The 12,011-nt window shown below is 22.6% G+C and overlaps 4 protein-coding genes across 4 annotated transcripts; 1 reads left to right on the forward strand and 3 right to left on the reverse strand. All coding sequences in view use genetic code 6, as the record gives it.

Moving 5' to 3' along the window:
* Positions 1–771: 771 nt before the first annotated feature.
* On the reverse strand, positions 772–3,784 carry TTHERM_00185750 (Serine/Threonine kinase domain protein; the record flags this gene model as incomplete). The annotated part of the gene is made up of 3 exons (XM_001008846.1): positions 772–2,272; positions 2,556–2,612; positions 2,667–3,784. The coding sequence occupies 3 exons, from the start codon at positions 3,782–3,784 to the stop codon at positions 772–774; spliced, it is 2,676 nt and encodes an 891-aa protein (XP_001008846.1).
* A 428-nt stretch (positions 3,785–4,212) lies between these two features.
* On the reverse strand, positions 4,213–4,863 carry TTHERM_00185760 (mapeg family protein; the record flags this gene model as incomplete). The annotated part of the gene is made up of 1 exon (XM_001008847.1): positions 4,213–4,863. The coding sequence occupies one exon, from the start codon at positions 4,861–4,863 to the stop codon at positions 4,213–4,215; it is 651 nt and encodes a 216-aa protein (XP_001008847.1).
* A 1,448-nt stretch (positions 4,864–6,311) lies between these two features.
* On the forward strand, positions 6,312–10,220 carry TTHERM_00185770 (cyclin-dependent kinase-like Serine/Threonine kinase family protein; the record flags this gene model as incomplete). Its single annotated transcript, XM_001008848.2, has 14 exons — positions 6,312–6,399; positions 6,553–6,679; positions 6,896–6,977; positions 7,087–7,196; positions 7,323–7,412; positions 7,577–7,727; positions 7,983–8,303; positions 8,356–8,450; positions 8,504–8,574; positions 8,793–8,912; positions 8,980–9,242; positions 9,298–9,361; positions 9,426–9,586; positions 9,675–10,220. 14 exons carry the CDS (start codon positions 6,312–6,314, stop codon positions 10,218–10,220), a joined length of 2,289 nt encoding a protein of 762 aa, XP_001008848.2.
* Positions 10,221–11,457: 1,237 nt separating this feature from the next.
* TTHERM_000185789 (hypothetical protein) lies at positions 11,458–11,955 on the reverse strand (the record flags this gene model as incomplete). The annotated part of the gene is made up of 1 exon (XM_012795826.1): positions 11,458–11,955. One exon carries the CDS (start codon positions 11,953–11,955, stop codon positions 11,458–11,460), a length of 498 nt encoding a protein of 165 aa, XP_012651280.1.
* Positions 11,956–12,011: the final 56 nt, after the last annotated feature.

Genomic DNA, 12,011 nt, shown 5'->3' on the forward strand with positions numbered 1-12,011 from the left:
TTAGCTAGAATAAAAATTATTAGTTATATTTGATTAAAGATTAAAAACATGTATTTCTAATTTTATATTAATTTATTTAAACTAAATTTAACTTTTGTTCTAATTTTTTCATTTTATTTAATTATCTTCATAAATTTTAAATGAATTATTTTTTAAAATTAAAAAAATATTTTACTTTTTATTTACTTAAAATAAATCTAAAAATAATAGAAAAATATAAATACCCTAAAATAAAAGGTAATTGCAAGACTATAAATGATTACCATTAAAGAAATAATTTAATATTAGTAATATTAGGAAGTAAAGTTTACTAGTAATTAGATTACTAGTGATAGCATAGTTTACGGTAATATTAATTATTTTAAAAAACATTTTATTTTAATCTTAAAATAAAATAGCATTTTTATCAAAATTAATTCTAAAGTTAATATTTTTTTTAAATATTTTATAAATTCTTATTGTTGAGTTTAATTTTAAGCAAAAATATACATACATACATATATGCATACACATTTAAATGCGTGTACCACCATACACATAAATACACATGCAGACGACATGAATAATAGAATGAATTATTGAAACTTTGTAATTTATTTTTTTAAATATTTTATTTATTTGATAAATATCCATCCATCCATTTTATTGATAGATATAATTTGAAAGAAAAAAAGCTAAGATGAAATGATAAAAATATGATTGATGAGCATTTGTTTGATAAAATTTCCTACATTTTATTTAGTTTTTTATAGATATATTTAATTAGATCAATCATTACTTTTAGAAACTGCTATACAGTTCTTCTATGTAAAAGTAAAGGTTCTCGTACGAAACATTTTGGTGCTATTTTTAGTTAATGTCAAATTTAATATTTAGAGATTGCACGTTGCTCTTAGATAAATTAAGAATATGTTATATTTCTGATTTAAGAGTGTAATGGGCATTCTCTTCTTTATTTAAAATGACTTTATTATAAAAAAGATCTACTAAGAATTTTTTATAATTATTTTTTTGGAGGGAGGAGTAATTGGCTATGTATGAAATCTTTTATATAATCGAGAGGAACTTGCTGATAGGATCATCCTCTATTTTATGCAAATTGCTTGGTTCTATTTTAATCAATGGTTTTTTTTTATCATTATCGAAAATAGAGAAATCGTTCGCTTTTTTTTGGTTCATTTTTCTAGTTAAAAGAATAATTTCCTAGTTCAAATACTGCTCCTTATCTTTCAGTAGATCTATATGCTAAACCAGTTAACTAGAAATTGAAGAAAGTATTTCTAAGATGCTTGGTCGTTCCTTTTCTTCTACTGTCAAGCACCTACTTACTATTTCTATAAGCTCTTAGGAGTATTGAGGTGCATTGGCTTTAGTAATAGCTTCATATTCCAAGTCCACTATCTTTTTGGCCAGCATTAAAGGATTGCCGCTTTAAAAGGGAGGCTTTAGCATCATCAGCTCATACAAAACACACCCAAAAGACCATACATCAGCCTTTTCAGAATATGGTCTGTTTTGAACGATTTCTGGACAAGAATACATCAAAGTTCCGACAAATGACTAAAGCATATTGACAGATTAATTTAATGTTTTTGCTAAACCAAAATCTGCTAGCTTAACATTAAATTCATTGTCAATCATAATATTAGCAGGATTTAAATCTCTATGAACTATTTTTTTATCATAGTGTAAATATTTTAAAACAGAAGAGAGATTTACAACAACCTTCCATATTTGCTTTTCACTGAAATGATCTTGCTTTTCTATTTGTAATTTAATCAATTCTGAAAGATTAAAGCCCTCCACGAATTCCATAACAATACACAGACAATCATCTTCTATGAAAGATTCGTAGTAAGTTACAATATTAGGATGTTTAAGTGTTTTATATATCTTTACTTCCTTAAAATATTCTTCTAAATTATTCTCATTTATCTTGACTTCTTCTTGTGGTTTACCATCCTTATCTCTAAGATCTACATTAGAAAAAGGTATTTGCTTTAATGCATACTTGTTACCTCCTTTTCTAACCAAATAAACAGTACCAAAAGCGCCTTTTCCAATCATTTCTACTAATGTATAAGATCCAAACTATGTCATAGTTTTAGCCTTTGAGTCATTTGTAATAGCTAAATCTTTATCTATTTCTACTAAATTCTTCTCAATTTTGAGCAGTTCATCTTCTTTTAAAAGATTAAATTCTTCAGCCAAGTTTTTATATTTAGAGTAGTTTTTCTAATAGTTTCCGATATCAATGAATGTGGTAAACAATCTACAAAATAAATTAACAAATTCTTATTAATTTTTTATAATTTTTTCATATTTTGTTAAAATTATAAAAATTCCAATGAAATAGCTTTGAATAGCCAATAAAATTGCTTTAAAATACCAATTAATTTAAAGAAAAAGGTATTATTTGATTTTAGAAATAAGCTTTCAACATTAATTTAAATTTACAAAGTAAAATATGAACTCAAAATTTTGATTTTGTTATTATTAATAATTTAAAAAAATTAAATAATATTTTTTCTAAAATTGATGAAAATAATTTTTACTTTGTTGGAAAGAGGAGCTTGAAGATTTTTCTATTTTTTTCAATTGAAAAAAGGAATCTGTTATTAGTTATAAATAATTTTAAGAGCATTTTCATTTAAAATTAAATTTACCTTAGGAGCTTAAAGCATCTTAACTCTAGTTCAAATATTGCTTCATTTAATTATTCGGGTTTGATGTCTTCAAATATCAATTTCTTTTTTCTCATGGGATGGCAGCCTATCAAGAATTTAGTGACGCTTTGAAGACCAGAATTAATAATTTTAACAGAAAGATCATCATCCATAATAAGCAAGCTGAGAATGTCAATAGTCAATAGAACTTCCATGAAGTTTTTACCATTTTTTAAAATATTAAGAAGGATTGGGACTATTCCAAACACTTTGAAGTCATAAACAATTTCTGTTTTTTAAAGCAATTGATACATGCAATTTAATATACAAATTTTTAGATTCAGTGATTTAGCTTTTTTTAGTTCTTATATGAGAGTTCCAATTCCTTGGATTCTTCTGAAATTATCGCTTATTATTTAGTTATTCATTAACTTAGTTAAAATATTTATAGCTGACATTTTGAAAGATTCGTCATATTTTTCACATACAAAAAGCAATTTTCCTATGTAATAAATCTAGCCGAATTCAGATATATAGAACTCTCTCATTTAATCAGGGATAAACTAAAAGAAATGCAGTATGAAATCAAGTAGAGTTTTAAGAAGCAAAGAATTGTTAACTGAAATCAAATCAATTACATTGGTAAACACTCTCCTGTTTTCATAGATTTCAGGACAATTGAGTCTTTTAAAAATACGAATAATCTCTATGTTGATTGATATGGCTGTGTTTATTTCTTAAATATCCTTAATGCCTTCTTCTTCACCAACTTATCCTGTTATTTTTGATGAAGAATCAGCTATAATTTCAGTTAATATTTCAAGAATGTTCTTCAACTCATGCATTAAAAATTTCAATATGTTTGCATCTCTAGATAACAAACGAATTATCTATAGAATCTTAAGTAAATTTATGGAATTCGAAGACTAAAGCCATTCCCTATTACAAATCCTTTTGTAGAGAATTTCCTAAGTCAATGTGGTATGCTCTTTTGACTTAAATTCGTACAATTGGTTGTTATCAGCGATAAACTAATCTATTAAAATAACTTCTTTTTAATCAGGATCTTCGCCTTACTAAATATTCAATCCCTTGAAATACTCTATAAGTAAATCCATCTTTAAATCTATATAGTCAAAACCTAAAATTAATTTAAACTTTTTGATGCTTTAATTTTCTTTTTACAAATAGTTACAAGTATTTTTTAATATTGAAAAATCTTTTAATAATTTAAAGTTGTTTAAATTACTGATGTATCTATCAATTATCATTATAACTTTATATATTAAGCATCTCTTTATCAATGTGTTATTATTAATAAATAAAAACTCATTTTTCAATATTTAAAAGCTTTAACTAAAAGCAAATCCATCAAAAAAAACTTAACAAAACAAAATAATACAAAAGCAGTTAAAATATTCAACAAAAATAATAAAACCATAAAAAATATCATTAAAAAAAGACACATAATAAATAACACAATTGAAGTAGTTTTTAATGAAGTTTTAATTTTTAATATTCAATTTTTTTGAGTCTTAAATTTTACTCAAATGTAAATATTTAAAACTGGTATTCCAAAGTTTTCAAGAGCAAAAGCTACTTATATAATTACGTTTAATGTGAATCCAATAGCTCTAAAAGATGTCACACCTGTGAATGCTCCAATTACATAAGAAAATAAGAAAATATATCTAGCTTTGATAAATAGACAACCTAATACAAACGATTTTAATGCTTTTATTTAATCACAGTTAAAGTAGATAAAAAAGGCGTAATTCAGCATGAAAATGAATCCTTATTCTAAACTATTTTAAATTATTCTGTTTAAAGTAATGATAATTTTAGGATCTTAGAAGGAGATTGGATTTGATCTTCCAGTTGCAATTCTGATGACCATAACTGAAAAAGTTAGAATTAATATAAAAGTTGCTAGCATATATCCTATCTTAAGAACAATATACTACTTGCTTTCGTTATCAAATCTTTTTATTAAATCTAATTTTGTTTCATAGAGCTTCACTTGGTTCTCTTGGTAATTGCAGAACTAATAAAAGCAAATTAAAACAATAGCAGTACATATTGTAGCTACAGCTTAATTTATGTAGCCTAATTTTTTGCTTTTGCTTTTTTTAACCTCCTTATCTTCGTTAACGTGCTATTCTTTAATCTTTTCAGCTTATAAGTTTTTTTGTGACATTTCTATAATATAAATCTTTTTTTATTAAACTAAATATTATAAACTAAAATTTAGATAAATTTTTATTATTTCTTTTAAAAAGTCTTCTGATAAAAGATTCTAAAAAGATTTCCTTCTAGATTAAACAAAATCTGTAAAAAATTAGTTGATACAATAATTTCTGATTACAGAAAATGTTTGAAAAGATCATCGATTATCTGATTCATTCCAAATTATTTCTTTTTAAATAAAATCGATTTCAAGATTCAAGTATTTCTAGAATAACTCTATCAAATAGAAGAAATTAGTTAAATAAATACAATAATTATTTTATTTTTTAAAGAATTAAATACCTCATAAATAAATCCTTTTTTTATTTTTTGACAAACATTAATTTAACAAAAAAATTTTTTAATTTGCTTTTATTTATTTATTGAAATTTTTAAAAAATTCAATTTAAAATTTAAATTATTAAATTTATTTTTGAATTAATTTATATTTTTTGACTAAAAAAATATTTTTTAATTATTTCCTGAATTAAACAAATTGATTTTTCTTTACTATTTAATTTAATAACGCTTATCTTTTAAAAATTAAAAATGATTTAAAACAATTATATAAAAATTTAAGGACAACTTGAAATAATTAATATAGTAATTACATTTTTTTTATGTTTTAATATATAAATTATCTAAATTTCACTAAGCAACATGTATTTTCAAACTTTCATATATAGATTTATTTAGATTTATGTTAAAAATGAAAAATTTTGGTATTTTATTATTTATAAGTTTGTATCAAATACTTTCAAATTTAGATAAATTTAGTTAAAAAAATTATTTATTATTTTAAATTTAGTTAATTTTAAAAGAGTTTTTATATATTAGATTATATTTTCAAAAATATTTTAAAGAAATAAATACAAAACTTTTTAGAATTATTTTTAAACTGTTAAGTAATGGAATCATTTTGAGAAGCAAATAATTGCTTTTGTAATAGTTCTAAAATGAATGAATGAATGATTGAATGTATAAATATTAATCGAAATAGAAGAAATATTTGATAATGAATGAAAGTTTTAGAGGATTTAAAAATTGTTTATTATATTGATGAAATAATAAATTAATTAATTAAATCAATTATTTTGGTTTATGTGAAGGAGCATAAAAAAGCCTACCTAATTAATGAATTGATACTGCATTTATTATTAACTAGGTTTAAGGGACTGTTTTAATTAAGAAAGAAAAAAATTTTCATTTTGTTTTCTATGAAATTATTGATTATTGATTGATTGAGAGAACATATGAATTTAATATTTTGAAAAAAAATAAAAAATTGTAAAAGAAGACAAAGTTTTACATAAGTTATTATTGCTTATAAATTAGTAGATTCATTTAATAAATAACCTTTAAGTTAGCACATAACAAATAATATAGATTTCACCAACCAATATACACTTTTTATATTGAATGAATAAATATGAAGTTAAAGGAGTTGTGGGTGAAGGCGCATATGGCGTTGTTTTAAAGTGTATGAATAAGGAAAACGGAGAATATGGTAAATTTACTTATTATTACTATTAATATTAAAGTGAAACATCAACATTTATTTTAAGGTTATTTTCAATTCAATATGATTTATCAAACAATAAACCAACAAATATATAATAAATATAATGTTAGATTAATATTTAACCAATATTATCATTAGTTGCTATAAAGAAATTCAAGGAATCAGATGAGGATGAAGTGGTTAAGAAGACCACTCTCAGAGAAGTTAAAATTTTAAGAATGCTTAAGTAAGAAAATATAGTTCAGTTAAGAGAAGCATTCAGAAGGTACATATTTATAAATAAAGAAATAAATAGAATAAAATGAGATAAATATAAAATTGGAGCTTTTTTGAATAAATAAATAAGAATAGAATAAAATATTTCTTTATATTTTTATTATTAGTTTAAGGAAATTTGCTAGTTTGTTTAATTGTTTCGTTTGATTAAAGAAACAGCTAGCTACAGATAAATTATATGCATAATCATAATTGTATTAAATAGAAAGGGAAAATTGTATTTAGTCTTTGAATATGTTGAAAACAACTTGCTTGAAATTCTTGAAGAAAGGCCGAATGGGCTGGATGTAATTAATTTATTATTAACATACATATTCAAGTCATTAAAAAAATAGTTTAATGAAGTTAACTTATTTATTTATTAATTCTAACTCTTTTTATATATCTGTTTATTAGCAAGACGATGTTAGAAAATATATTTATCAGTTATGCAAGAGTATTAGTTATTGCAACTCAATGGATATTATACATAGAGATATTAAGCCAGAAAATCTTCTCATTAGCAAGTAATATTTTAGAATAGCTTGTTTCTTTTCATAAATTCACGATTGATTGATTGATTGATTGATTGCTTAATTTGTTCTTGATAAAATTAATTTGCTAATATTGCTTTTCATTAAATTTTATTAAAGGGATGGTACTCTCAAGCTTTGTGATTTTGGATTTGCCAGAGTTTTGCCTTAGAAAGGAGGCAACTTAACAGATTATGTTGCTACTAGATGGTAAATATCTAAATAACTAAATAACAATTTTAATTATTTATTTTTTTAGTTCATTTTAAAATATATTTCATTCGTTTTGAACTAAAAATTTGATAAATATTTTACTTAATTGAGATATTTATTCTAAAACCAAATATATTTCTAATTCGTTTATTGATTTATAGGTATAGAGCACCAGAGTTGCTTCTTGGTTACACAGATTATGGTAAAGAAGTAGATATGTGGGCTGTAGGTTGTATTATGGGAGAATTAACTGATGGATAGCCTCTCTTTCCAGGATAAAATGAGATAGATTAACTCTATGTGATTTAAAAAGTACAAATAATTTATTTATTTAATTAGTAAATTTAAGCTAAATTATAAGCTTTTTATTGATTTATTAAGCTCTTTTAAAGAGTATCCTAGTACCTTTTTACTTAATTATTATGCTTTTGCTGAATTTTCTAAAAATTTTTGTGAATTTAAACAAAAATTCATAGATTTTTTATTATAATTGGATAACAAATTGTATTTGCCCACATAATATTCAATATATGATTACTTTAAATAAATTATATTTTATTCAAATAGGTACTAGGACCACTAACTGCTGAACAATAAGAAGTATTTTTAAAACATCCTGGATTCTTGGGAGTAAAATTACCAGAAATAAGTAAACCAGAAACAATAGAAAAGAGATATTTGGGAAAACTATCAAAAAAAGCCCTTTCATTTATGAAAAACCTACTTAAAATGGATCCTTCTTAAAGAATGAGTGCAGATGAGGCTTTATAGCACCCTTATTTCGATGGAATTAGAGATAAAGAAATTTAATAAACAATTAAACATGGAAGAATTGAAGAAAGAGTAGAATCTGCAACAATTAAAGAGCCTAAACAAATCAATTAAAATGTAATAAATTATAATTTTTATTTTTGTGTTATGAGTTTATTTTTTAAAAAAGGGCACAAATTCTGGTTTTTATAATTAACAAACTTAAAATGCTTCAACTATTAAGCCAAAAGATAAACCTCCTCAATAATAAGCTATTCCTCCAAAGTAAGTATTTTTATTTATAAAAGCATCAAAAAAATAATTTAAATTTAATAAAGAAATTAAACTCAATAACCACCTCTTGGATCTAACAAACAAAAGGCATTACAGTAGTAACCAGACCAATAATGTAAAATTTATATATTTATTTTAAAGGTTTTTATTAATTTAAAAAGTATCAATCTACCTACCTACCTACCCATCATTTATCATATTAATCAAATAAAAAATAATTTTTTTAAGTTTTTAATCGACTCATTTATCATCAAATAGATGATAAAAATGTTTAAAATAAATTGATATTTTACAATAAATAATATTAATATTCCATAAAATATATTTAATTAGAATAAAGAGTTAATAACTTTGTAAAAAATGGCGTAAGACAAGAAAAGAATACTCCAAGTCATGAGAATAATAGAATAATTAAAAAAGATATTTATCCTCATCCATAAATAAACTTTATGTGTAAGAAAAGCTTATTTATATAAAAACTTCTTTTTTGCTTAATAGAATTTTTTAATTTTTATAATAGAGTCAAGCTATTCAAATATTCCAGATATTTACATTAAAACGAAAAATGCTCAAAATCAGCAGTATAATTATGAAATTCAAGAAAATTATCAACCAGATTTTCATAATGAGGACCCAGATGATTCACAGTAACCTTCCGTTCCCCAAGTGTTAATTAGAAACGACACTCATGGAAATCATAATAATATGGTTAACGTTTCAATCGAAGATAATACTCCATACTCTAAATTTAATGAAAGAAATAAATCGAAAGAAAACATCATAGTATCTAATAAAAATCAATCACTCATTTAATCTAAAAAAATATAATTTTATTAAGCCAAAAGGAAAGAAGAAAAAATCATAGATGTCAAATATAGAAAATTTCTATCAAGATAATGCAGGTATTTTCTTATTTTATTATATTATGAATAATAATTCAACAAAAAGTGATTTATTATTTAATAGAAAATTCTAATAATCAAGAAGAAGATGCAGAAGGTCGCAAAAGCCCTCTTCTGACAAATAACAAACTTTATGGTACATCAGTCGCACAGCAAAAGAAATTCAGATTTAATGTTATGGCTCAGAATATTCAACAAAATGAGGAGGCTTAAGAATATCCAAGAGTAAAAATAATTAATTTTTTTGGATTAAAAATTTTTCTTTTTAGTAGCTTTTTACTTTTTATAGCTAATAAATATTTACTAAAAATAGTAATAAAGTAGAGCAAATAGCAGGTCTAAATTTTATAAAAATGGATAACTCCAAAAGAATGCCAACTATGTAAGTTCATAGCAGATGAATGTGCTTTTGCACACAGAAGAAGGTCCTGACTATGAAGAGAAAGGACTTAATTTAAATAGCAACACAAATAATAATAATATGAACGTAAACAATAACAATATCAGTAGTTAAAATATGATGGAATAGCAAGTAATGGGAAATGAAATCTTTTAGAGTACTAGTTAATTGCCTTATATTTAGTAATCATCTTCAAATTATAATCCAAACTTTAAATTTTATAATATGTACCATTAGTAATAGAAGTAGACCTAAAAACCAAGTGGTAAAATGAGTACTTAACATAATAATAATACAAATTAAAATATGAATTACGACCAATATACTTACTCAATGCACCCTTACGATTAGTAAGATTAAGAAATGAAGAACTTAAACATAATTTACAACAATAATACATACAATTATAATATAAATAACTCTCCACTTTGGAATTCGATTAGCAAGAAAAAAATATGAAGCGTAATTAATTATAAAGTATTTAAAAAATAAATAAAAACAAATAAAATCACATACAAATAATAAAATTATAAATAATACTAATTTTTATAAGTAGATTTTATAATTATAATCTAAAAAAAAACAATATATGATTCATTTATTGCAAAGAATGTAGTAACTAACTCAGTCAGTACAAGGAAAAAAACAAATAAATTTATAATTAAAATTATTATAAAAAATGAAGATATTCTGATCACTTTAAATACTTAATTTTTCCCCTCTTTCAGAATAGCCTAAATACCTATATAACTCTATAATTAAAAGTGTATATTCTTTATCATATCAATTTTACATTTATCTATCTATCTACCTATCTATATATATCTAAATATACGATCATTTATTTCATCTTAAAATATCTACTTAATATAACTTTTATCAGTCAGTAATTAAAAAAAAAATTATGTTCAGAAATTGATGTGTTTACGGCATAGGCAATATGCTTGCTTCTTTTCATAACTAAAATTTTGTAATATCTGATTAAATTTATGATACGAAATATAATTAGATATTTAATATTCATGCATTTATAGTATAAAAATAGAGCATTACTTTTTAAGATTTATTTTTGTTTAAAATAAATTTTTTAAAAAACTACTTCTAAATTCAGAGATTTACTAAATTACACAAAAAATATTTCTCAAGAAAAATGGTAGTTGATTGATTTATTAATTTAACTCTCTTTCAATTTAAAAATTAACTAAGCAATATGCAAATATTAAAAAATATTGAAATTATTTTAATTTTAAATTAAAAAAATTTTTAATTCTTAGTCAATTTAAGAATAGAGAGAAAATAAATCCACTTCATTATAATTAAATAATTTGATTGACAAATCTTTTTAATTACTTATAAATTTCCTCATAAAGAAGATAAGCTTTAATAATAAATTATCGTTAAATTGACGGTGATATTATATGAAAAAATATCTAAAAACATAGATAAATAACAAATTTAAAGACAAATTAGCAAAAAAAGGCTAATTTTAAGAAATGGTTACACATAGCATATTGCTATAAAATTAAATGAATTACTTTTTCCAATTTAATTCATCAATCTATAACATTTATTTTTTTCATTCATTCTTTTCTTTAAACACATTATTAGACTAATTATTTTAGTATTAAAGGTGGGCAGACAGAAGCTGATAGTAAAAAAAAATAGTGTGCTTTTTCATAATATTTTTATTAAAAATTCAATCACTAATTTCAAATAATTTAATTTTTTTATTGACTCTCAATCTTTCTTTCTCTTTTTTCAATTTTTTCAAGAGATAAAGTAGAGCTTTCATCCATTTGGCTAATTTATTTGCATTTAAAAAAAATTTTTAAGAAAATTTTTAAAGCAAATGAGGAGTTTTGTGCTCTCTTTAATGGATTTTTCCTTTATTAGATAAATACAATACAATAACTTAAACCCTTAACAGAAGATATCTCATGTATGCATTGACTTAATAATAGCTTTAATTATTCGTTTACTATTTCCATTGAACCTTGAAAGTATTATGGATAACTAATATCTTTACAATATTATTCAGATTCCTATGCTATTTCTAGACTAGATTGTCTTAAAATGTTTATTCAGAATTATTTTTTAAGCTAAATACTCTTTTTTACTAAGCTATATAACATTAAATATCTATTTATGCCTGCTAAAGCCAGACCAATATAACTTAAATTACTATTATTTTCATTTGCAACTATACATATGCTTTATTTATTAGGTGATACCTTCAATCTTAAACTGCTC

Source organism: Tetrahymena thermophila (assembly GCF_000189635.1).
Source record: "Tetrahymena thermophila SB210 genomic scaffold scf_8254798, whole genome shotgun sequence".
In the NCBI taxonomy this organism is placed as follows: Eukaryota; Ciliophora; class Oligohymenophorea; order Hymenostomatida; family Tetrahymenidae; genus Tetrahymena; species Tetrahymena thermophila.